General features: G+C 59.8%; 1 protein-coding gene across 4 annotated transcripts; it reads left to right on the plus strand.

Annotated features, from left to right (window-relative positions):
• The first annotated feature begins 2,526 nt into the window (after window positions 1–2,526).
• LOC113937952 (cytochrome P450 26B1) lies at window positions 2,527–23,054 on the plus strand. Of its 4 annotated transcripts, none has more exons than XM_027622947.2 (7): window positions 2,527–2,640; window positions 3,507–4,122; window positions 7,677–7,901; window positions 16,619–16,894; window positions 17,171–17,326; window positions 18,836–19,120; window positions 19,504–23,054. In XM_027622947.2, the coding sequence occupies exons 2-7, from the start codon at window positions 3,919–3,921 to the stop codon at window positions 19,894–19,896; spliced, it is 1,539 nt and encodes a 512-aa protein (XP_027478748.1). In that variant the 5' UTR covers window positions 2,527–2,640; window positions 3,507–3,918; the 3' UTR covers window positions 19,897–23,054. The 4 variants fall into 4 exon arrangements, with proteins under 4 accessions (XP_027478748.1, XP_027478747.1, XP_027478745.1 ...); XM_027622946.2 differs by having other exon boundaries at window positions 2,588–2,608; window positions 3,455–4,122; XM_027622944.2 differs by lacking the exon at window positions 2,527–2,640 and adding an exon at window positions 2,917–3,401.
• Window positions 23,055–24,737: the final 1,683 nt, after the last annotated feature.

Consider the following 24,737-nt stretch of genomic DNA (forward strand, 5'->3'; position numbering starts at 1 on the left):
GTGACCAGGATTAAGGGTCGATCTGGAAATTAGGCGCAGGGGTTTGTTTTAGGTCCGGGTGATGGGTCAGACTGAGGTCCGGGGCCAGGGTGAGAAGTCCATGTGAGGTGGAGGAAGGAATGTCCTCTGATGGAATATGACTAGTGAAGATGATTGCTGACCCTTCTCTGTCCTGGCCCCTCCTGGTGAGCCTGCTCCACAGACCCAGCATTCCTACTTTCCCCAGCATCTCTGGCACGTCTTAGAAAATTATACCACCATGGCTTTTCTTCTCTTTTGTCCTAAGTGCTTTTTGGGATTTGAGCAAAGAGATGGTTCCAATTAGGAAATCCAGCAACTATTGTTGTGGGGCCGGGCTGTCCCTGTGGACATTCCCCAGGACCCCACTTGGTGGCTGAGCAAAAAGGACTCAGAATGACTTCCCCATGCCCCCTCCCAACTCCCACTCTGCGGCCACCGAACAGGAGGAGAGGAGGAAAGTACACCAAAGCCTTCTCCGGGAGTATGGGCAGGGAAGGGGAACACAATGACTTCTGGGGCTGTGATCCCCACAGAGCAGACACTCTGTGGACTTTTGAGGTTGGTGCCTGGGAGGTGGGTGTTCTGTGAATTTGTTGACGATGAGTCTCTGAGTGCATGTGCCTTCCTACGTATGTGTGCGTGCTCACTATTTGCCTGTGCATCTGTTTGTAGCTCAATGAGACTGTGTGTCCATCGTTTACAGATGCGTGTGTATCTGTCCTTTCAGAGATGGATGTCTCCGTGGGTGGGTTCCCCAAGGTCATCTTGCCCATTTCACCACCTTGGGGCCAGTGCTGTATCTCGGGGTCGGGGCAGGTTTCTTAGGGCTCTTCAAAGTAATGGGGCCTCAACAATCCCCTCCAGCCCCATTCTCATCCAGCTTCAACCCCGAGTGGGGAGCGAGGTGGCGCCGGTCGCACCCCTCCCGGGCGCCCGGTCCCATTGACTGTCCTGTGAGACCTCCCTGTTGTGAGGGTGTGCCCCAGCTTTGTATTTCTAGGGCCACGGTAGTCCTGACAGGAACTCTGTGACTGCCTGGGCCCCAAGCTGCCTGGCGTGGAAATGTGAGGGCACTGGGGCGGGAGAGGAGCCCGGTGGGAGCCGGCATGCCCGCCCTTTAGGGAGACTGACCGCGGGAGGCACAGGAATTGCTTCCCCCTGCATCTGTAGTACTCCAACTGTCCACCAGGTGGGGTTCCAAGGCAGAGAGTGAGAGTCGAGATGACAGCTCTAGAAGCAAGAGACCAGCTTTCAAATCTCCGCCGCCACTTCAACCTCCGAAGCGCTCACACAGGGAGGGACAGCACATATGCTCGCACCTTAGACACTCACACACGTTCTCTTCTAGTGAACTCTAAAATAGAACACGTACTGGGTGCAGGGGAGGTGTTAAAAGGGGAGTCTAGTTTCGTTTACACACACACCGCCCTAAACTGAAGGTGGGATATCAAGTCTTCGGCTCCGGGAGTGTGAGAGAGTGAAAGACAGAGACAAGGGGGCTGGGGGGAAAAGGACCTACGGGAGAGGGCGAGCCAGGCACTAGCTGGATGATGCCGGGCTTGGCACGCGGAGCTCCATGTATCACAGACACGCAGGAGGAGAGGCCAGATGCCAGACGGATGCACGGATGCACAGACACACATTTAGCTCCCGAGAGAACACACAAACCCGCAGACACACCGCCCAGCTCCTCAGATGTCGGGCCGACCCAAGGACACACGCGCGCACACACAGGTGCGGCCCCGGGCCACACGCACACCTCGCACAGGCACGCGCGCCGGGCCCTCTGCGGCGGGCTCCGAGAAGGTGGCCGCGCTCACCCAGCATGTTTATTTACTCATTTGTATCAATGAACGTTTGTGCCCGACTCCTCCCGCCTCCGGGTGCCGGGGCTGCGGCATTTGTCCTCAGCGCGGGACCCTCACCGGGACCAGCACTGGGGTTCCTCCGACGCTGCGGGGGGCGGAGGGGACTACAAAGTTAGGGGGTCCAAGAGGAAAGACTGCAGCGTGAGCCGCCCTGCATGCGGACGGGGAGAGGGGAACATAGGAGCCTTGGAGGATGAGAGACATCTGCGCGGGGGAGGGGGGACAGTGGTGGCGGACAGACCTTGGCATCTGAGGTTTGGGGATGCCCGGATCCGGGATAGGGGACCCCGGCCAGGGGGAATTGGGAAGGGCAAATTGGGAGGGTTGAGGGATCCCGGGAGATAGGAGCCGGCGGGGTTCCGCGGGATTGGAGCTTGGGACCCCAAGCACAGGTCCAGGGGCTTTCGGTGGCCCTCAATCGAGGGGCAGTCTGGCGGAGACCTCAGCCGCTGGGGCGACAGCCCACACGGGACTGCCCGGGGCGGGAGGAGGGGGCCCGGGGACCGGGAGGGAGGAAAGGAGGGAGGGAAGTAGCCTAGCAGCCAAGCGGGCACTGTGCGAGAGCGCACCGTGTGTGTGTGTGTGTGTGTGTGTGTGTGTGTGTGTGTGTGTGTGTGTGTGTGTGTGTGTGTGTGTGTGTGTGTGTGTGTGTCTCCTCTCGTCCGTCTGTAGGTGCCGAGCTCAGCGAGACGCCGGCGAGAAGGAAGAGGAGGCGAGAGGTGAACTGAGTTTGATCCTGCGGCGGCTACAAGTGGGTCCCCGGCGGGCGGCGGGCGGCGGGCGGCGGGCGGCCGGGGCGGGGCTGGAGGCCGGCGGGCGCTCACACGCTCCGGCCGCCGGCCTCTCACCACGCCTCCGGCTTTGTGAGCGCGGGGGGGGGGGGGGGGGGGGAGTTGGGGGTGGGGTGGGGTGGGGTGGGGGTGGGGGGGGGGGGCGGGCTGGCGGGGCGCCCACGGCGCAGCCTCCCGCCTCTATATAAACACACGCATCGCCTCGCTTTGGACTCAAATTCACATTGAGAGAAGCTTTTAAAACCACCAGCCCTGAAATCCTGCCTCCTGCTTTTCCCCCTCTTTCATTCCTTTTGCCTTCCTTTCTTTTTTCCCCCTTTCTTCCCCCAGCAGCAACTCCAGAGCCGAGAGACCGCGTCCCGGGACGGATTGCCTTTTCTTAATTGATACAATAGCCCAGCTTGGGTTTTCACCTCCTCCCCCAACCCCACCCCGCCTCACCCCGCCCGCCCGCCGCCGCCGCCGCCGCCGCCGCCGCCCCAGCGCCCGCCCGGGGCTCTGTCGCCCGCCGCGTCCCGTCCCGGCTGCGGTCCGCCGGCTTCGCACCCGCGCTCCGGCCGCCGCGCTCGCCGCGCTGCCTCGCCCGCCGCGCCCGCCTCGGGGGTGCAGCGGCGGCTCTGCGGCTCGGGAGCGCCGCCCGGGGCAGCCCGGGGACGCTGGGCTCGGGCCTCTCCACTCGCCTCAGCCGGGGAACCTTCCCCCTCACCCCTAAAGTTTCTGGGTTCGTTGGAATTTTTGGATTCAGAATTTTTTTCCTTTTTTTTTTCCACCTAGGAGTTTGAGGGGGAAAACTTTTGACAAATCGATCGCACTTTCTCTCCGCTAGCTCTTACGAGAGAGGCTCCCGCTGGACAAAGTTTTCCAAAGTTTTCCGAGTGTGATGGTTGCGGGGAGAGCTAATCCACCAGCCTGATTCACCGCTTCATCTCACCACCCCTCGATCATCCCCTAAGCCCGCTATAAGGGAACAAACAAACAAACAAGCAAACAAAGTTACACCCCGAGTCGCCTCGTGTCTCTTCTCTCTCTTCTTTTAGGCAAATTTTCCCCTCCCTCTCTCCGCTCCCCTCGCAGCCTCACTCCCCTTCCCTCGGCCCCTTCCTCCTTCTCCGTTTCGGCTGGAGGTGCCAGGACCCCCGGCCGCAGCCTCCCCTCCCCCGCCGCTCGCGTCCCTTCTCATCCGGCCCTCCCCTCCCCCGCCGCGGCCCGCACAGCCAATCCCCCGAGCGGCCGCCAACATGCTCTTTGAGGGCTTGGAGCTGGTGTCGGCGCTGGCCACCCTCGCCGCGTGCCTGGTGTCGGTGACGCTGCTGCTGGCCGTGTCGCAGCAGCTGTGGCAGCTGCGCTGGGCGGCCACCCGCGACAAGAGCTGCAAGCTGCCCATCCCCAAGGGCTCCATGGGCTTCCCGCTCATCGGAGAGACCGGCCACTGGCTGCTACAGGTAAGGGCGCGCTCGCTCCGCGGCTCTCCGGGGTCCGCTAGCGGCGAGCGCCGGGCCGTTGGAGCGGCGGACCGGCCAGGGGGCGCCGGGAGCCTGAAGGCACGGGTCCCCGCCCCGCCCCTTCCCTCCTCTTTGCGGGTGCAGCCCGGGCTTGCCCTGCCCGCCTGCGGCGTGGTTCGGAGCCCACAGGCGCCGGGTGCGCAAATTCTGGGGACTGATAGAAGTCCCCGGACTCGAGAGGGCTCCCAAGATTGACTTTCCCTGGTCGCGGACGACCCAGCAGGGGTGCGTGGACCGTCCGGGTGGCTCCCCGCGCGAGGCGAGCCGGAGGGGGTGTCGGGTCGTGAGCAGCTTTCGCCTCCCCTTCGCGCTCCAGGCCCCTGTCGCCGTCGGCTTCCGGGGCTTTGGAGGTGTCCCTGGGACCCGAAAACTGAGCCAGGGAGAGGAAGGAGCCAATGACAGCCAGAATTGCCCCTTTTAGACCCCAGCTGTGTTCCCGCCGCGTCGTCGGCTGCGCTAGGTACAACTGCCCTGGTCCACAATCCAACAAAGTGTGTATATTTAGTGGTGGGGAAGGAAGGAGGTAACCCAAGGAAGGTGAGAAGCCCGAGACCCGAGGGTTCTTGGCTTTTAAGGAAAAGGGTCTATTTACTTATTGGGTGGGGACACTTGAGCAGGGGAGAGAAACTTGGGATTGGTGTATGAGATCCAAAGGGTTTGTGTGTGTGTGTGTGTGTGTGTGTGTGTTGCTAGACGCTACACAACCGCACACCGCTGGTGATAATGGGGGTGGGTGCGTCGAGGACCAGACCCAGGTAAGTAATGGGGAGATTAACCTGGAATTAACCTCGTCAAGTGCTAGACAAACGCTTTTGCAACTTGATATACACCAGGTGTTTTTCTTTTTGGGGTGGGGGGAGCCTCTGGTTAACCGCGGGAGGTGTGTTGTGTTCGGGTGAACACCCGTGTTTGTACGGAGGATGCTGATGGGAGTTAAGAGAAGGATGAACGTCCTGAAGACAACCCCGGCAAGGGTGAGGTGAGGCGATAGGCGACGGCAGAGACCTGTGCGTTTAGAAGTGCGAAAGCATGGCTTGAAATTAACAGACGCGTGCAGTCCGCGAGCGCACACAAGTACACCCAGCCCGGCCCCGCCCCGCGCCAAGTGACAGCGGAGCGGGGGCGGGGAGAGGGGCGTGCGGATCCTCTGCGATGTGGTCTTCCCAAGTCCCAGAATCGGCCCATCTCTTTTGGGGATGCTCGTGCAGTGGGGTGGGGTTCGCTTTAATCAGTAGGGCTACCCTCCGTAAAGAAATCCTCAGAGACTCTCCCATGCCACCACACTGAAAGAGTTAAATGCGGCGGTGGTCTAGGCTTTTGGCCGAGAATTTAGGAAATAAAGTAACTCACACGGGCATCAGCTCCCGTCTCCTTAGAGCCAATCTGCGGAATCCGTGGTCTGTCGCCTCTCCCCCCGCCCCTTTCCTGACCTTTCTCTGCTACCCGGAATGTCCCCCTGACCTTTTCTCCGAATCCCACAAGGGCCCCTGGGGCTCCGCGTGCAACCGGCACTGAAGTTGGGGAAAGAGAACCAGGCCTACGCCTCCCCTTCCATCAGCCCGCGGGGCCCTAGACTCCGCCGTGGGAGGGAAATGGGGGATGCCTGTAGAAGAGCGCTGAAGGGGTTAATGGGAGCCCTCTGAATCCCAGCTTTATTTTTTTGGAGTCATTTATCAGATTTTACGGGGGGACCTCCAAGGGCTCTCCGTTTCCACCGTGCGCCATCTAAACAGAGCCTAGGGCTAAAAATACAACATTTTTGTATAAATTGGACTCGCGGCCCGAGCGGCCGCCCCTATGAAAGTCCTCTTTGTGAAGACCGTGGAAACGGCGGACAAATAACTCTTTATTAATGCCACAAAAAACGCACTTTAATTATAGTTAGGCAGATCAGAGGCGGGAGGGGGACGGCGGGAGAGAGGCGGCGGCGACCTCGGAAAATTCACAACCCAACTTTTGTGTCGAAAGAAAAGAAAAACAGAGGAAAAGAAGAAGAGGAGAGACGGAAAGTCAGACGGAGCGAGGGAGAAGGGTATAGCAGACGGAGGGAGGGAATCCCGCTCCTCACCCCCCCCTTGGTCGCACCTCCACCCTCGCCTAGATTTCTCTTAAAGGGGTAGATGCTGTCTAGTGCTGCGGCAGGGTGGGGAGGAGGCTCTCTCCGACCCCCCAACCTGCGAGTGGGGTGGCGTCCCCGCGGCCCAGCCCCCAGTCTTGGAGGCGCGGGCGATCTGGGCTCGCTCCCTGTCGCGCGCCGGGGCCGGAGGCGCATGTGGAAAAGTGATTAGGCTCCGGGTTCTGCAGAGTCACTTTTCGGCAGTGCTGGGGTGTGTACACATTTAGCTGGAGAATACTTTTCCATAGAAGAAAGGAAAGTGAGGAGAGGGACCAACCCGGGAAAAAGGGATGCCGAGGTGTCCCTTCGGGGGTGCATGACTCCGTAGGTCTGGAGTCCGCATTCGCACGTCGTTGGCCATCAGGCGAGAGTGCCGGACAGGTGGCGCCCCTCCCCTTCGCACCCGGTGCTGCCCTGGCGGGAGAAGGGTTAACGCGGGGTGGGGTGGCGAGCGCCTACGTCAAAGGTGAGCCGGACGCCCCTGCCCCCGCCCCTTGGAGGTCCCCTCGGTTTCCGGTACCCGCGCGGAGGCCCGCTCAGCCAGCTTCTCTGCGCGCGGGGCCGGGGCCGGGGCCGGGGCCGGGGTCGGGGCTTAGCCGTCCTGGGCGCGCGCCGTCGCTGCCGCCGCCGGGGATTCGGTTACCTGTGACGGCCGCCCCGCCCTGCCCCGCCCCGCGGGAAGCGCCTTCCTCCGAGCTCCCGTTCCAGACTCCAGGGCGGCGACGAAAATCCTTCTCAGTTATTCCCAGGGAAGATTGCATTAGGAAAATTGCGGCTCTCGGCCCCGTGACCCTACCTTGCAGATCCCTCAGAGGGCCGCCGGGTCCCTTCGCGGCCCACCCCTGAGAACGGAGGAAACCCCAACCCCCTTCTGTAGTGACTGCCTCCGGGCACAGGCCGCTCACCGCTATAAATAATCTTTGGCCTGCGGCCACCCCGCGGGGTCTCGCCAGCCCGTGGCCGGGAGCCTGGAAATATTTATTCCGAGAGGCTCCGGAGCGTGAGGCGGGGGAGCGAGGGGGAGGGGAGCGGAGGCTCTAGCTTCGGGTCCAGGTCCCGCCGTCCGGGATACCTTTTTCCTCCCGCAAGTCATTACCAAAAAACACCCTCCCGACGGGGGCCCGGGGCCTCCCGCCTTCTTGCATTATTTATTATCCTCTAGGCCCTACTTCCCAGTTCTTGTGCATGCTATGAAAAATAAAACCTTCGTGCGTGTTTGTATGTGTGTGTTGGTGGGGGGGGGGTTGGGGGGACAGGGGACTGGTGGCCCCGGGCGGGATCCTCCGTTCCTCCCCCACGAGCCCTCCAGTCTGGGCCTCCGGGACATCCCATCTGGCGATGTACGCCCTGAGAGAGGTCTCTTCCCTGGTTCCCGCAGGGTTCCGGCTTCCAGTCGTCGCGGAGGGAGAAGTATGGCAACGTGTTCAAAACGCACTTGCTGGGGCGGCCGCTGATCCGCGTGACAGGCGCAGAAAACGTGCGCAAGATCCTCATGGGCGAACACCACCTCGTGAGCACTGAGTGGCCACGCAGCACGCGCATGCTGCTGGGCCCGAACACGGTGGCCAACTCCATCGGCGACATCCACCGCAACAAGCGCAAGGTAAGAGCTCTCTCTCTGGGCGAAGGGCCCCGCAACACTGCTCTCACCCTCTTCCGTGCACCCGTCTCGGGTGTAAGGAGTTTGCGGAGCCCCGGGGACTCCCCCACCCGAATCTGCGCCTCCATTTGCACACCATGCTAGAGGATCCCACAGTTCCGTGCCTAGACGGCTGCGGTCCGGGATCCAGAGCCTGCAGGCCTCCCCCGGGTCTGCCCGTTTGTCGGTCGGCTGTGCCGTTCCCACTACCGGGGCCCATCGGTGGCTGTTGCGGGGAGGTGGTTTGGACAGAGCTCGAACACGCAGGGAGTAGGGCGTCCAACGCCCGTCCTCGCGTGCTCCACAGAACCGAGAAATAAAAGGGCAGATGGTGGCCCATGCTCCCCTTTCCACCCGGTTTCCCTCTGGAATCCCGAGGACTGGAGACGGATCTTTGGAAAACCAAACCTAACCTTTTTGCCACTGGTTGCTTAAGGGCGACGCGGGCAGGCGCAGGGAGCGGAGCACCTTGTGCGCGACGGTAGCAAGGCCTGTCCTGGGCGGGGTGGGGTGGGGGGGGATGAAATTTGGGCCACGGCCGCACAGGTCTGGATGGTGGAGGAAGGCGAAGGGTGGGAGAGCAGCGGCGGCGCTGCGAGGGATCAAAGCGCACCTCCCCCCTCCCATAAAGAGGAAGAGAAAGTGGGTGTTTATCCTGTGGATTTCCCGAGCGCCTGGAAGAGGCGCGGAGGAGGAGGCAAGCCAGCGCGCACGGAGCGAGCCGAGCCTCCCCGCCCCCTCACAGGGCCGCGCCGCCGCCGCGGCTGCACCGAGCGCGGGCGGCACGTGCTGTTTGAACTGCAGTAACCCGAAAGCTGAGCCGCGGGCGGGCGGGGCGGCGGCCCGCCGGCTTAAAGCGGGCAGGGACGGGGCGCTGCACGGCCTCCCCTCCCTCCCTCTTTTCCATTGGGTCAGAGGACTCATCCAGGTTTGAAACCTTAAGGGGAGAGAGAGAGGCAGCCTCTGATCTTCCAGGAGCAGTGGCAGAGTCTGGGAGCGGGGCGGGGTGAGCCGCCCCCTCCACCAGAAGTCTAAGTGAAGAGGTCTTTGTGAACGTAGGAATTAATCTTGTAGTATTTGATGTCTTTTGAACTGCCTGCGAAGAGTAGTTTTCCATAGCAGACAAAAGGAGGCAAAATCTGTTGGAGGAGACAACCCCCCTCCCCTTAAAGCACGGATTGCAGGGACTGGAAAGGGGCTTCTAGGGTAGTCTTCCCCCATGTGCCTCACTAGAGCAGGAAGCAGCTGACAGGCCCAGAGGACAGAGGGGAAGTGGCTGGGAGGGGGCTATGGGCTCAGCAACGGGGGCTTATAACATGTGCTGGACACTATTTTTTCTTAGTCTTTAGGACTCCACCCAAAGCCTGTTCCGAAGAGTGAGGAGACAGCCTGAGCCAGAAACCCAGCTCCAAGGACTATGTCTGCGTCCTCATTTTATCTTTATAGAGGCTTTGACAAGAAAACAGTCATTGTCCCCTTCTCAGAGAAGGGGACACTGAGGCTTGGAGAGTTTGAGAGACTTGAACCAGGTCAGGAAGCAAAGAAAGGGCAGGACAGGACATGCAACACAGGCATCCATGGGAAGAGTTGTTTCTGGGCCACCAAGCAGAGCCTTACTTAGTCCTGCCCACCTAGGCTTGCCAGAGCTGGCGGTGGGGGTGGGGAGGAGGTGCTGGGAGGAACAGGAAGGCTGGATCAGGACCTGCTGTTGCCTTGTGGTTCTACCCGCCCTGTGCCTGACTTGACTGTGGGCCTCCAGGTGGGGAGGGCCCACCTGGAAAGCCCCAAGGTTTTGGCCCACATTGTCCATTTGGGAGGAGGGAAGGAGACCACACAGAGGATACTGCCGGAGGAATGCGGCAGGGAGAGATGGGGACGGGCAGGGGTGGGGGCCGAAACTGAGAGCCGCGGAAGAGTCATCGATGGTCTCCCTCTGGGGCACCCTATCTTCTGGCTTCTGGGGGATGAGAGGTGGCCAGAAAGCAGTTCATCCTGAGAGAGGCTTGGGAGCCCAGTGCAGGGGCCCTCTCTTTGGGTGTACTAGTGTGTGCTTGCCGTGTGGCATGTGTCTGGAGCCTGTGGGAAAGGGGTGCACAAAAGGGCCCTTCCCCCCAAATCTCTCTAATTCATGTTCCATCAGCTTGGGTTTACTGAACCAAATTGAAGGCTTTGGGTGAGGCAGAGCCAGAAGTGGGACATGGTCGACCTTGCCTCAAGAAGTAGAGTCTAGCTGGAGGCATGAGAAGAGAATATTCAGGGGCTTGTTTTGGTCCTGGAGGAAATGGCCAGGCTGCTGGACCCCAGTGCCCAGTGCACCCAGCCTGGCCAGGGTCGGGGGTGTGCCACGCACACTGCTTTATCCAGTGCGCACTGCAGTCAGGGACCTGGCTGGTGAGCAGGCTGCTGGGCCAGGCCCCGGGCCTGGTTAGGATGTACTCACAGGACGTAAGGCCCAGGTGTGCTGAGGCCTGGCTGGCGGGAGAAGTAGGAGCGTCACTGTTTCCACTGGGGCTGGTGGCCCGCCCCTTCTCTGGGAGGTCTGACCAGATGTGCTGGGAAGGGGCTCCTTACAGCCATCGCTGAACTCCAGGTGTTTGCCCCTCCTGTCCTGGTGGTCTAGGGCCAAGGTGGCTCGAGTTGCCAGGGAGAAAATCCAGAAACTCTTGCCCGGTCTAACAGAATCCTCTCGGGAAGCCAGGCCCGTGTCCCTATAGCTACTACCTCAGACTCTGTCCCTTCTCTTTTGTAACCTTCCCTCCCCCAGGGGCCTGGGGTGTCTCTGATTAATGGGGGAGGGATGTCATCCTTCTTTGTGTGTGGGGAGGCTGGGGTATTGCCCTAGAAAGAGTGTGGTAGGGAAGAGTGGGGGGAGGTTGTCAGAGACACAGAGGAGGAGTCGGGGGGGGGGGTTAGTTCTGGAAGCTCCAGCGCACAGTCCCACACCCCAGAATCAGGCATTTCCTCTTTTCCTTTGGAGATAGGGAGGACCAGCAGCTTCAGGGGGCCTCAGACAGTAGCCCTCCCAAAACTTGGAGAGCATCCCGGAGGATGCACTTAGTCCTGGATTCCTGGTGTCCTAGAGCCTCCAGGCATGGCTCTCTTGCCCTTCCAACCCAGACTCCTGGCTACAGGGACTTCTGTACCTAAGGCAAAGGTGGGGGAACAGCTCCCCAGGCTTTGGAGGTAGGATGAAGAAGCCCTGTCTACCTACATACCACCCCTCACGGACCTGGCCTTTGGGCGCTGTCCTGGGTAGGAGTGGAGGGCAGGCTCAGGCTCACCGCACTTCTCTCAGAAACCCTGTCCATCCTCCAGTTTGTGTTGGGGTACAGAGTCTAGGAAGTGCTTCAGCAGGAGGGCAGAGCCAGGAGGGTTTGGGGGTCTTCAGGGAGGCCAACCCAGACTGGCTCTTGATGGCCTTGGGACCAGTGCATAGCCTCTGGCTGCAAAGTCTCCCCCGGCTCAGCTCAGGGCAGCAGTTCTCACCTGCGTTAGGAAGGTGGGTGGCCCAGCCAGGCAGCCCTGCTCCTGAGAGCTCTGTCCCAGCTCCCTGGCATAGATAGGCACACAGCCTTTGTTCTGCCAGCCCAAGAAGTCCTTCACTCAAAAGTTACTGTAGCACCAGCCAGTGGGTGCAGGGGCCGCTGAGGGGGTGGGAGGCAGGAGCGGATCTCTCTGAAGGTCAGTGTGGGAGGGAGCCCACAGCCAGCCAGCCGCCAGAGCGCCTGAGAGTGGGTGCCTCCCTCCACTCGCCCTGTGCCAGGCAGTGGGTGGGGGTCTGGCCGGGCCTAGGGTCCGTCTCCTCCCTTTTCCCTCCTTTCTCTGTCCTCCCAGGGCAGGGAGGGGTCCAAGGCTGTGATGCTGATGCATCTGCTCACTCTTCCAGCCTTGAGAGACAATTCTGGCCTTGACAGAGAGTGAGCAGGCTTGGCTGGGGTCTGCTCTGGCCCTGAGCCCCCTGTGCCACCATTGTATCCATTCAGGCTGCCAGGCTGAAGGGCCGGGGTTGGGGGTGTGCCTCCAGGGGTGGGACATGCTACAGCAGGGACAGAGTAGCCAGAACAGCTGGCCTTCTCCTGGGAAGAAACTTGGCCATAAAGAAGGGTCCCCTTAGGGTTCTTAGATAAATTCAGAGCCCCCAGGACGGGTAGAAGGTGGATCAGTGGGGCTTGGAGTGGTGGGAGTTGGGGTTCGGGGCCATTGGTGGGTATGGCCAGTCATGGCCTGGACTGCGACATCGGGAGGGCCCTTCCCCCCTTGGACCTCCATTTTCTGAGGGGGTTTTACTGTGGCTGGAAGAGGGATGAGTGTCTGGGCAGACCTAACCTTTCAGATTCTGGGGCTCAGCAGGTATCTGCCAGCGCGGCCCTCCCTCCCCAACCACGTGCTTTTGTCCTGGGTGGAAGAGTTAGGGGAGACAGAGCTAGAGTAAAGTGGGGGACAGGCGCTCTGTTGCTGTAGGTGCCAGGAAGCCAGAAGCAGGCACAGGCCGGGGGGGTCTGGGCCGGCCCTTCCCAGCCAGAGTGGCTGAGTGGGGATTGGCTTGGGAGGCAGCCCGGGTGAAGCCAGGGCCTGGTGGAAATGGCAGGCATCTGGGAAGATGACGTCCTCTCTTGCCCTCCGCCTTCCTTGAGTATAAAGTACACACCTTGGCGTCACCCGTGGCCCCGGCGCTGCCTGCGCTCTGTTGCCCTTTCCACTCGGCAGGCCGGGGCTCCGGCGGCTTGGCTCAGCGGGTAGCCTGCCCCGGCCCCCGCCCTCCCGGGCAGCCGCTTCCATTCCTCCCGGTCTGAGTCACTGGCCCAAGCAATAGGTTCCCTCCTGCTCTTCCCGCTCCCGAGGCTGCCTGTCCAGAGGCTGTCTGTCCATCTGCTCATCCATAGGCACCAGCTGCGGAGGGGGAGGGTATCTGGCCAAGCGGGTCAGCACGCAGGGCTCCGGGGCTCCAGCGAGCCGCTCTCCTCCCAAGGGCGCGGTGTGAGAGGCAGGAGGGGGAAGCCTTTGTAGAAACAGTTATGGAGAATTTGAGCCTTGACAAGCCCCCTGGTGCCCCACCGCCTCCCACTCAGGGTTGAGAGAGAACCAGGGATGTGGGCCCTTGTGCCAGGCGCTTTGCTGGAGCACCCCATGGGGGTGATGGAGGGTTTCCAAGCACAGCCTTCAAGGCGGGAGGCCAGCCCGCCTGCCTCTGTGCCTGGGAGTTCCCGGTCCGCCGGTGACGCTCTGCCTTCTCTCTCCGGGCACCAGCCCTGGTGGGAAGTCCATACCTGCTGCCCCCTCTGCAGAGCTTTGCCTGGGCCAGAGCTGGTTCCCTATGACCTTTGTCCAACATTCTTGGCTCACTTTTGGGAATTCCTAGGGAAGCCCCAGAGGGAGACAAAGAAGCCCTGGCTCCTATTACAACTGTGGTCAGGGCAGACAGCTCTGGGGGCTGGGAACCCTTCCTCTCTTCACACTGAGCGGCTCTGCTGGGCACTTGCCCATGTGCCCGAGTCCTGACCCCGCCTGCTCGCCCGACGTGGCCCAGGCCTCCCTCTGCCCTGGCCAGCACCTCCGCCTCCTCCTGGCCTTTGTGGTGGGTGGTGGTTTCTGGGCTGCCTTGGCGGTGGGAAGTGCTCTCGTTGTTAATCCTGGGCACCAACCCAGGGATGAGGACCTGGAGTTTTCCTGGTGCCTGAGAGGCCCTGATGACTGGGGAACAGCTGGGCTGGAAGCAGGGGCACGGCCTGGGTGAACTCTGAGCAAAGTCCCTTGACTCGGAGTGCTTGCCACCGGACCATATGCTTCTCATATGGTCATTTTCTCTGCTTCAGGGGTCTCTGAGAGGAATCATGGGTAGGACAGCTAGGTGAAAGGGACCCAAGAACGTCCAGTTAGTCCCCAGAAACCAGTGGGGAAGCTGAGCCCCAGAGAGGACAGTGACCTGCTGGCTGCCACTGGTGAGTCAGGGGCTGGGTCAAGATAAGAGCCTTGGACCTTTTCAGAAGCCCCAGCCCAGAGGCCAGAAGTGCAAGGTGGCAGAGAGCTTCCTGGGGTCATTCCAGCTCCTTCTCAGGACCCCTGACTGCCTAGAGGCGACGCGTGGATCCCCCCACCATTGGAGCCCCTCTGCTCAGTCCCAGGTTCCCCTTGGTCGTCCTGCCCTCCTTGGACCCCAAGACATGAGAAGGAGCAATTCAGCTGGCCATCACTAGAGGGCGCAGGGAATGTAACCTTTGGGGCAGGGCAGGGCCTGTGGGTGGGTCATGTCTGGCCCCTCCACAGAGTGCAGTGGGGTTCCTCAGAGACCCTCTGTTGGTAACCCTGGGATGCCCCCTCCTGAGCCACTGTAGCCTGCATGGGGTGTATGCGTGGGGGGGGGGGGGCCTGGTAGGCCCCAGGGGACTCACACATTGCCAGATTCTGGGCTCTTTTGAGGGGACGGCATCTACTTTGGGATACCTAGATATTGGCGGTCATGTGCTCTGTACCCTGAAAGGAGCCACAGAGGTCACCTCGTTCAACCTCACCATTTCATAGGTGAGGAAGCTGAGGCTGGAGGGCGTGACCTGGCCATGGTGGCGCAGTAAGTTGGTGCATGAACCGGGGTTAAAACTCAGGTCTCTGGGCACCCAGCCTGCCATTTCCCACCACCCCGCTGCCCTTTAGAGCCTAGCTGGCTGTGACTTTGACCAGTCTTGGTCTGAGTGGCCTCCACCCCATTGCCCCCTCCACATGCCCACCTCTGGGCTTGGGTCTCCTGTTTGCGGGAGGTGGGGGGGACCCTGGCCACACCTTGCCCCATGCCCTCCCTGACAGTACTCCTCAGTCGGCCCTGGGCTGATTGGCTCTAGGCCAGGTGTGGCCTCCCTATCTCTGCCCGCCCCTACCTCCAGTCTCCCCATCGAGGCCTGGGAGCCACAGAGTATCTTTCTGCCTCCCTGATGAACACCTTCCTGTTTTGTAAGGGCCCTTGGTTGGCCAGCATTGGGCTCTGGGGACAGGGCCCCATTCCCACCTCATTAGACTCTGATCAGGAGCTGAACTTGGAATCCTAAGGATATCAGGGTGGGTTGGGGGTGGGGAGCTGAGGCAGAGAGCACTGCCTGTATCCATAACCCCCTGAAGGGAGGGGGCAGCTGAAGTCTCCTTTGGAAGTTCCTGGGACCCCCACAGCTGAGTAAGGTGTGAGTGACCCATTCAGACCTGGGCTGCCCTTGGCCACTTCCCGTCCTTCTACGTTTCAGCTGTCCCTTAATAGCAGGAGCAGCTCGAAACAGTGCTGGCTTCTCTGCCCCTCACTGGCCTCCTTCCCTCCCTCCGTCTGCCCACCGGGAATTTGGGAATGAAAGTGCTATTGTGAATGCCTGGCTGGGCCACTGAAGGGCCAGCACTGTTATTTCTGCAAACCAGCCCTCCCATTAGCCATGCAGGGCTGAGGCCAGGAAAATGTTACCTTTTCCTCCTCGAGCTGACTGCAGGGGAAATTCTCACATTTACAGTTTGTGCGGTGGTTGTGTTTGGGGACAGGAGGGGAGGGTGAGCGCGTGTGTGTGGTTTGCGGGGGGGCCAGGGTAGGGGAGCCGGAGGAGTATGCGTCTCCTTCCTCTGTGCTGTCTCTCCCCTCTCTGCCTTCCCCAGTGACCTTTCCCTCGGTGTTGGTGGGGGTGCCCCCCTTCTGCTCCGGACCCTGGGCGGGGGGGGGGGATAGAGGATGTTGGTTGAGTGAGTTGCAAAGGTATCAGTAAATAAATTCACATCTTCCCCTCTCCTGTGGGCCATGGGCAGCAGCATGAAACTGCGTGCTGGGCCATTTGGGTAGGGAGGGGGCAGGAGGGGTTACTGAGGAAGCAGGAGGATGGAAAGCAAGAGAAGGTGGAAATAGGGACTCACTGGCTACTTAAAATGGACCAGGGAGATGCAAGGAATTAAAAGGGCTTCCGTTGGGCATTGTGATCTTTCAGGGCATTGTGATCTTTTGGGGGTGGAAAATCTTGCCCCCATTCCCCCGCCTCCAGCCTCAGCCACATTGAAGACATTTTGATGGCATAGCTATTAACAGATTCCTTAGGATTTCCACCCATTAGGTGCTTCCCAGGGACTGAGAGAAATTTGGTAGTAGGGGGAGGAGGGTCTCAGGAAGTCCTGCTTGCTGTCTAGCCTCAGACTCTCTTGTTCTTCCATCAGTGGAGACGAGCCACCTACTGCTTTCTACCTCTTCCTTGTCCAGTGCACGCATCTGTGTTCCACTCCTCCCGGGCACTTCTGCCTGGGAATTTGGGAATGGGTCCCTGCAGTGGAGGGGCCAGCTCCTGTGTAGACCTACTAGCAGCTGGACTGCCTAGTCCCCGGGGCTTTGCCACTATGTGGAGCTCATGCTTTCCTGGGGGTCAGCGAAGGAGAGGACAGCTCAGATCTCCCATGAGTGACATGGAAGGTTCCGACTTGGAACAAAAGTGCCGGTGAACTGTGCTTTACTCCTGTCCTTCCCCTGCCTCTGCCCCAAGGCACAGGCAGTAGGAGTGGCTGTGGGGTAGGGGCGCCATCGAGGGTTTGTGTCTGGAGGTGGAAAGTGGGGCTTGGTTGGAGTGAGGACCTGGCGTCTTTGTGACCGCAGCCCTGGGTGCATGCTGCGGTGGGGCCCTATGGGAGCTGTGTGGGCAGGCGCAAGCCCCTCCGGCCAACTGCCCCCTGCCCTCCAGGTCTTCTCCAAGATCTTCAGTCACGAGGCCCTGCAGAGCTACCTGCCCAAGATCCAGCTGGTGATCCAGGACACACTTCGTGCCTGGAGCAGCCACCCCGAGGCCATCAACGTGTACCAGGAGACGCAGAAGCTCACCTTCCGCATGGCCATCCGTGTGCTTCTGGGCTTCAGCATCCCTGAAGAGGACCTTGGCCACCTCTTCGAAGTCTACCAGCAGTTTGTGGAGAACGTCTTCTCCCTGCCCGTCGACTTGCCTTTCAGCGGTTACCGGCGGGTGAGCACCCAGGGCCTGGGAGGAGAGGAGATGGGCATCCACGAGCCCACTTTGTGTGGGAGAGGCTGACTGACCACTCAGTCACTCACGGGTCACACAGACAGAGGGGAGGTGTCAGCAGAAGGGCGAGGGCGGAGCCTTCACCCACTGGTCTCAGCTGCTTAGATGGGAAGTTCTCAGAGGAGTCCCTTCCCTGCCCCTCCCGGCCTTGGAAGGGGGCTTTTGGTGAGCCTACCCTTCCTCTTTGGTGACTAGATGGCCCCCTTCTCCCCCCAGGGCATTCAGGCACGGCAGATCTTGCAGAAGGGCCTGGAAAAGGCGATCCGGGAGAAGCTACAGTGCACCCAGGGCAAGGACTACTCGGATGCACTGGACATCCTCATTGAGAGCAGCAAGGAGCATGGCAAGGAGATGACCATGCAGGAGCTGAAGGTGGGGGCAGCCTCCCCAGTGGGTGGTATGAGCACCCCAGGTTCTTTTCCTGCCCATCCTGCTCCACTCCCCCAGGGACCGTCTTTGAGTGGCTGTGGTGGCCACCACTGCCTGGGGCTGGGGGACTCAACCAGAAAAGAGGCTGTGCCCCGGCCTGCTTAGTGTGGGTGGTGTGATGGGGAGGATGGGAAACAGCCACTATGGGTGGGGCTGCCCAGTCCTGGGAGTGAGTGGGTCCCCACAGCAGCTGGGCTCCACACTCTCCATCCCACCCACCATCTCTTCTACCGTTTAGGTAAAGATGCCAAAATTTGGCCTCTAGAAACCTCGGGATGGACTCGGTGTCAGTGGCTTTGGGGGCCCTCTCACCCCCTTCCACCCCCAATATTCACCATTTCGGTGCATTTCATGGTCCCCAGAAGGGCAGCCTCAGCCCTTGGGGAAGAGCAGGGAGATTTAGACCTAACTCTGGTCTCCTCCACCCCCACCAGCCTATTAAAGCTGGTGGCACTTCGTACTCTCCCCTCGCCTGCAGGCACTAGTTAAGCCCAGCTGGGCTGCCAGCGCCCGGACTGTCCACACTGGGCCCCAAGAAGGACTTCCTGCCCACTCCTTTGTAGGGCGGGTATACCACCTGAGGAGGGGTTCGTTAACTCATCCTTGCCGAGGCTCTGCCACCCCGCGTGCCTGCCAGGTGCCTGCGGAGGCTGACGGCAGACTTCTCCGTCCCCCCGTCTGTGCTTACCCCTAGTCTGACTCCGGCTTTCCCCCTGCTGAGCCAGTAGGAGCTCCAATGGCCTTCCCCTTTCACAAGAAGTATTAGGTGCTGCCATGGCAAGTCAGGGACCCAGGTTCCTTCCTTCTCTTCTCTGGGCCTTCATTTGTAAAAATACAGGCTTCGGAATGAGATGACCTGCTGGGATGTTCCCCTGGGGCTCCCACTGTCCAGGTGTCTTGCTCTCCTGAGAACCTCGGCGGGGTCCGAGTCTTCTGGGGACCCCCTCTCCTCAGCCTTCTCGCTGCCATCCCAGCACAGGTCCCCACGGCTGTGGGCCCTGGGGGCCTCCCCAACCCCATCCGCACTCTTGACCTCCCGCCAGATGTCCTGGGGATGGAGGAAGGGGCTGGGGCTGCCAGGTGGAAAGCCCAGGGGCAGACCCACCCTCCTCACCCGCACAGGGCCTGGCTCCTTGGGATTTGTTCTTTTCTTTCTGGGAGCTCACTGCACTGATGAGGCCTGCTCCGGCTGGCTCTGGAATCTGGCAGTGAGTGAGAAGCAGTCCTACCCCAAGGGACTTCCAGGCTAGTGCCTCTGTCCTGGGCTGTGGCAGCTACTTCCCCTGCCCAGCCGGGGGACCGGCCCCGTGACCTGTGTCCATCGTGGCCTGAAGGCCACAGCAACGTGAGGCCCAGAGGCAGGGCCCAGCTAGATGACCTTGGGGCACAGGGTAGGGGTGGGGACACTGGCGAGGGGGGAAGCTGAACCTGGATCCCCTCTTGCCGCTGCAGGACGGGACCCTGGAGCTGATCTTCGCAGCCTATGCCACCACGGCCAGCGCCAGCACGTCGCTCATCATGCAGCTGCTGAAGCACCCCGCCGTGCTGGAGAAGCTGCGCGAGGAGCTGCGGGCCCAGGGCATCCTGCACAGCGGCGGCTGCCCTTGCGAGGGCACACTGCGCCTCGACACTCTCAGCGGGCTCCACTACCTGGACTGTGTCATCAAGGAGGTCATGCGCCTTTTCACACCCATTTCTGGTGGCTACCGTACCGTGCTGCAGACCTTCGAGCTCGATGTGAGGCTGGGCCCAGCGGGGCTGGGACTTTGGGGACCTGTGGGAACGCCGCCTTGGGGGTGGGCACTGGCCGATGGGAAGGACCGGCCTTCCTGTGGGGTGCCCCTGTCAGATGGGGGAGACCCTGCCCCAAATGCTGGGTCAGATGAAGCCCACTGGGCTGTCATGGGAAGTTGCCTGTGGACATCTGTAAACAAGAGATGGGACTAACACGCTGCGGGGGGATGCTGGCCAGGACTGGGGGACCACAGCCGGAGGGAGGGTGCTCTCTAGAAACATCTGGGCTGGGGGGCTGGCGGACAGGAAGTCCTTGGCCCTCTCAGACCTCCTCTGGCTCTCACCTCACCACCTTACTCTACCCCTGCCCCCCATCTTGCCTCCAGGGTTTCCAGATCCCCAAAGGCTGGAGTGTCATGTACAGCATCCGGGACACCCATGACACGGCACCTGTGTTCAAGGACGTGAACGTGTTCGATCCGGACCGCTTTGGTCAGGCCCGGAGTGAAGACAAGGATGGCCGCTTCCATTACCTCCCGTTCGGAGGCGGAGTCCGCACCTGCCTGGGCAAGCATCTGGCCAAGCTGTTCCTGAAGGTTCTGGCAGTAGAGCTGGCCAGCACGAGCCGCTTTGAGCTGGCCACCCGGACCTTCCCCCGCATCACCTTGGTCCCTGTCCTGCATCCCGTGGATGGCCTCAGTGTCAAGTTCTTTGGCCTGGACTCTAACCAGAACAAGATCCTGCCAGAGACGGAGGCCATGCTGAGTGCCACAGTCTAACTGCGCCTAGCCTGTACCCCCACCTCAGCCCAGCCAGGCCTGGGGGTGGGTGGTGGTGGTGGGAAGCACCAGAAGGGTCAAAACCTGTGTGTGGGAGGGGGCGGGAACCTGGGGAAGGGGGAGCGGCCCCCCCATACCTTGCCCTCCCCTGTTTCCCCCACCCCTGCAAATCCTGCCCAAAACCAGAAAGGCCCCATCCTTCCGGGGCGGGGGGAGGGAAGGACCCTTTTCCTGGTTCCTACTTCTGTCCCAGTCTCTCCAGTGCCCACCGGCTTAGCTCCTGGGAAGAGGCAGGGCAGGGCGCTCCGCATGCCCACTACAGTGTTAAATGTCAGTGGCTCAGCTGCAGCATTTGCTTGTGATGTTCCGAACTGGCCCCACTTCTCCATTCCTTTTGGACCCTTTTAGTCTGAGGGCAGGTGGTTGACGTGGGGGAAGGAGGAAAAGAGGGGCCCCCTTTGGCTCTCTCTTCAGCACCGCCCCCCCCCCCCACCGCTTTGATTCACACGGGTGGAGTGCCCCTCCTTATGTGGCCATCGAAGAACAGCATCCTGGGTAATAGAACACAAGTTCCCCTTGATGGGGTGGGGGGTTGCAAGCAGCCTGAAGGGGCCCCACCCCTTTGCCAGTTTGGACATTTGAAATTACCTATTGCTGCTACTTTTTCTCTCTTCTGACCTTGGGGCAAAGGAGCCCCAGGCCCTGTCCTCCCAGCACCCTCCCTGGTGGCCCTGGGCATGCGCACTGACATCCCCACCTTCCCACCAGGCAGCCTTGAGCCCATCCTGCTCCCCTGTTACACACACGCCCAAGTCCTTTGGCTCATGGGCTGCACCCCTGCACCCCCACCCCCTCCCCACCCCCCCATATTTATTCACTGATACAACCGAATCTTGGCGTTCTTGGGGACTGGAACAAGCCTCTCGTCTGTCCCCTAGCCTCTGTCCCGGCTGTCCAGGGCAGGACTTCTGCGAATGACGCTGTCCCCCACCCACCACCCCTAGGCTCCAGACCCCCTGTGGGCTCATCCTCAGAGCCTCACTCCCCGGGTGAAGTCCTGTGCCTCTGCCTTTGCCCCCGGTGGAGATGGGGAAATGGCCCACTGCCTCCCTCCCTGCTCTGTCAAAAGCCCTGATCATGTGAGGATTTGGAGGCTGCCGTAAGCTCCTGCTTGGCCACTGTTCACCCCGGTGCCCCCCACTCCTGCTAGTGAGCATGGGGAAGTATACGGGTTCTTTCTTCTGACGGGGAGCAAGGGCCTCTGCCTTCCCTCCCTTGACCTTCACCCTTGGCCCTTTGCCCTTGGAAAGATGTCCTTGAAGTCCTTCCCACCTCTATGCCACTGTCTGCTTAGCCCAGCTCAGGGGTGTGGGCACAAGATGAAAGCAAGGGGAGGTGAGCATAGGAGGCAGCCCTTCGGCTGCGCTGACTCGGGTCCTCTGCTGTGGTCTCGAGGCAGCTGCCGTGGGGGCTGCAGAGCTGAGGAGGAGGGTATGTGTGATTTGTCAGAAGTAATTTGGTGGAAAACTGGCCGGTCAGGGGATGACTGGGGGAAAGAAGAGTAGCTCCTGCCACTGGCATTTTGAGTGTTGGCAATTTGGGATGCCTCCCGGGGATGACTTAGGGGTCTTTGGTGAGTCTCTAAGTGATTTTGTCTGTTTTCAGATTTTTCTTTGCTTTCTCTGTTTCTCTATTGGCTTTTGATGTTATAAAAGAAATGAATCCTCTTCACAAGAAAATCAAAAACACAGAAGAGTGCAGGATACCGATCTCTCCAGTCCTTCTCCATAGCAGTGACCACCATGGGCAGCTGCATGGCCCCCTCCATGGTGCTCAGTGGGAGGACCACAGCCCCCCACTCACACCCCCACGTGGTAGACTTTAGGGGAATGGGCTCGTGCCTGGCGACTGCTCTGTAACCCCCGTTCTCAAGTGTTTCGTTTGGTTCCTACTTTTCCACTACTAAAGAATCCGTGCAGAACAGACATCATTGGCAAAAAGACATTTTTAAAAAAATTAGTAAAACCTCTCAATCCACCCTGCACAACACACACACACACACACACACACACACACACATTCTGAAAAACAGGCAAACATGTGTAAAGACTCATCAAAGCTTGCAAAAGAGCTGCTTGGTGCACCAGAATTTGTTACCCATAATAAAAGCCCAGTGTCTGGAAGGTTCATGCTCCTTCAAGCTGCCCCAGCCTGCCCTAAATCAATCGGTTTTTGACTGAATATCTACGAAGGCAGTAAGTGCTACTCCAGACAAAAAGCCCACCAGGCCTGGCCCTGGTGGGGGGAGAGGGGAGGCTGGCAGGCTCTGGGAGGCACCTTCTGTTGGGGTGACCAGCCTGGGAGGGGCCGAGGGAGAGGCTGAGGGGGTCCCTGTGAGGAGGAAGGAAGGATTATTTGCCCCGCTGGGTCTCAAAGGCAACAAGAAGAGAACTGAAAGATGCTCTTGACTCTTGACTGGCTGACAGGAGGGCTCCAGTGTTGAAATGTGGCCGTCTCTTGTCTCTGTCCACCCGTGCCTGCGTGTCTGTGTGCAGGTCTGTACTGGTAGTGCTAGATGGGTTCCTTTCCTCACGTACCATTCCTAACTATTGTAACTTGACACTAAAAAGACAAAAACCCCACAACACTCTTCCTGCCACGGGCTTGCAGATTGAAGCACTTTCGATGTTGGGCGCTGGCATTTGTGATCCGGGCACCATTCTGACCTTGCCCAGATCACTATAATATTATTTTATACACAAAACTTTTTTTTCATAAATGTTATAATTTTGTGTCTGTCTTTATAAACTATTATAAGTACTATTTTTGTTATAATTCAAAATAGATATTTAGTATAAAGTTTTTGCTGTTAAATATTTGTTATTTAGTAAAATATGAATTTTTTTCTCTATTGTAAACATGGTTCAAAATATTAATATGTTTTTATCACAGTTGTTTTAATATTGAAAAAACACTTGTGTGTTTTGTTTTGATATGAAACTGGTGCCGTGTGAGTGTTTTGGCTGTCATGTGGTTTTAATCTGTATATAATATTCCATGTTGCATATTAAAAAAAAATGAATGTTGTGCATTTTGTGATTTTGGAAATACTCAACCTGGCTCTTTTATAGGCTTCCATAATAAACCGTGGGGACTCACCCTTGTCTGGCTGTCTGGTTTCTGTCTTGTGTGCATCACTGTAAGGGGCCTCCCAGCCACCCACATTCCCTTCCGCAATGGCCACCTGTCAGGTGGGAAATACTTCCCCACAAGGTTTGTCCTATGAGACACGCCCACCATTCCTTGTGCGCAGACGCAGAGAAGTCCGTGGCAGTGCCCTGCGAGTAGCAGGTTCCCCTGGGTGAGTGGGAGGCGGGGTGTAACTGTCTGGCCACTGGTCCCTGAGACCTGTTGGGGGGTGGGGCAGCTGGGAGCCGGCTCTGCTGGCCCAGGGCGGCCATGACTAGCTAGGCCAGGCGGCTTAGTGCTGGACGAGGCGACCCAGTGCTGAGGGCCTCTCCTCAGAGTCCATCTTGTTTACTTGAGCGAGGACACTGATGTCCACAGTCACGTGGCAAATTGGGGAGCAGAGTCCAGTTCTCCTGACTTCTAGCCTCGTGCCCCATGAGGCACTTCTCAAAACCTATTACATGGGTGTTGCAGGAGCAGATAGGTTCCCCGATCAAATAAGTTTGGGGAAAGGCTTAAGTAGAGCTGGACAGCTTCCTTCACCGCAGGACTTCCCAGGACCTTGAGCCTGAGGATGGGAGCACCCGGGGGCTGCACGGCGTAGACACAGCTCGTGGAGCTCCCCAAGCCCATTTGATGACCGAACCCATGTCCCCTTTCCTGTTTATCACACTGTGAAAAGGTGCTCTGCAGCCTGGCTCACAGAGGCCAGAGGTGAGGCCAGCAAAGGGCATGACATCCGGTGCAGGGACAAGGACCATCCAGGGTGGTTTCTAGGACTGAGGGACCAGGGGTGCGGAGAGAGGGCCTCACAGTGCCCAGGCTGGTCCCGTCCTTGGCAGTGCCCCCAGTCCCCTCCCCACAGCCTGGGGAGCGACCCCCTCCTTCCCAGTTGGCCTGAGAAAGGTTTTTTTTTTTTTTTTTTTTTTTTTTTTTTTTTTGTAGCTGCAACGTTGTTTGTTTGTTTGTTTGGGGTTTTTTGGATCCCGTGAGTTAGTCAGACCCAGCTTCAGTTCAGAGTCCTCAGGCCCAGACAGGGATGCAGGGCCCCTCCCCACCTGGCCACCTGGGCACAGAGCCTGGCCACCCTGAAAAGAGTCACCAAGATCTCCTGAGCCATGCCGCTGCTGCCAGGGCAGGATGCTGGGCAATCGCTCTCCGCTGCATCCTTTGCCCCAGGCCATAGGTCTTGCCCTTCCCTCGCCCTTCCCCTCTGGGCTGAGGTCTGCCCTCCCCGAGTCCTAACCTCCACCTGGGGAGGGGGAGAGCAGGGGGAATCCCCTGTTTTCCATGAGCTAAAGCAGAGTCTTCGAGTGGCAGCGACTCTCCCATGGCCACACAGAAGCAAAGGGTAGGGTAGTCCCTGACCCAGAATCACCCGGCACATGGCTTCGTGGGGCTCCCTCCCACAGGGGCCTCGAGGGTCGGTCAGGAGTGGCAGTGAACACCCCCAGCTTCCACCAGGAGCCATGCCAGCAGAGGGTCGTGGTTTTTCCAAGTGCCAATTCCACGTCTCCCAGGGGAGGGTCCCCTGTGGCAGCAGAGGTGAAGGCAGCGTGGGCCTCGGGCTGCCCTCAGTCTGACTACCCCGCCACAGGGTGGGAGGGCCCTGCCAGGCGGGTGGCTGGCCTGTCATCGCCTGGTCTGCCTGT

Source organism: Zalophus californianus, chromosome 8 (genome assembly GCF_009762305.2).
Source record: "Zalophus californianus isolate mZalCal1 chromosome 8, mZalCal1.pri.v2, whole genome shotgun sequence".
Classification (NCBI taxonomy): Eukaryota; Metazoa; Chordata; class Mammalia; order Carnivora; family Otariidae; genus Zalophus; species Zalophus californianus.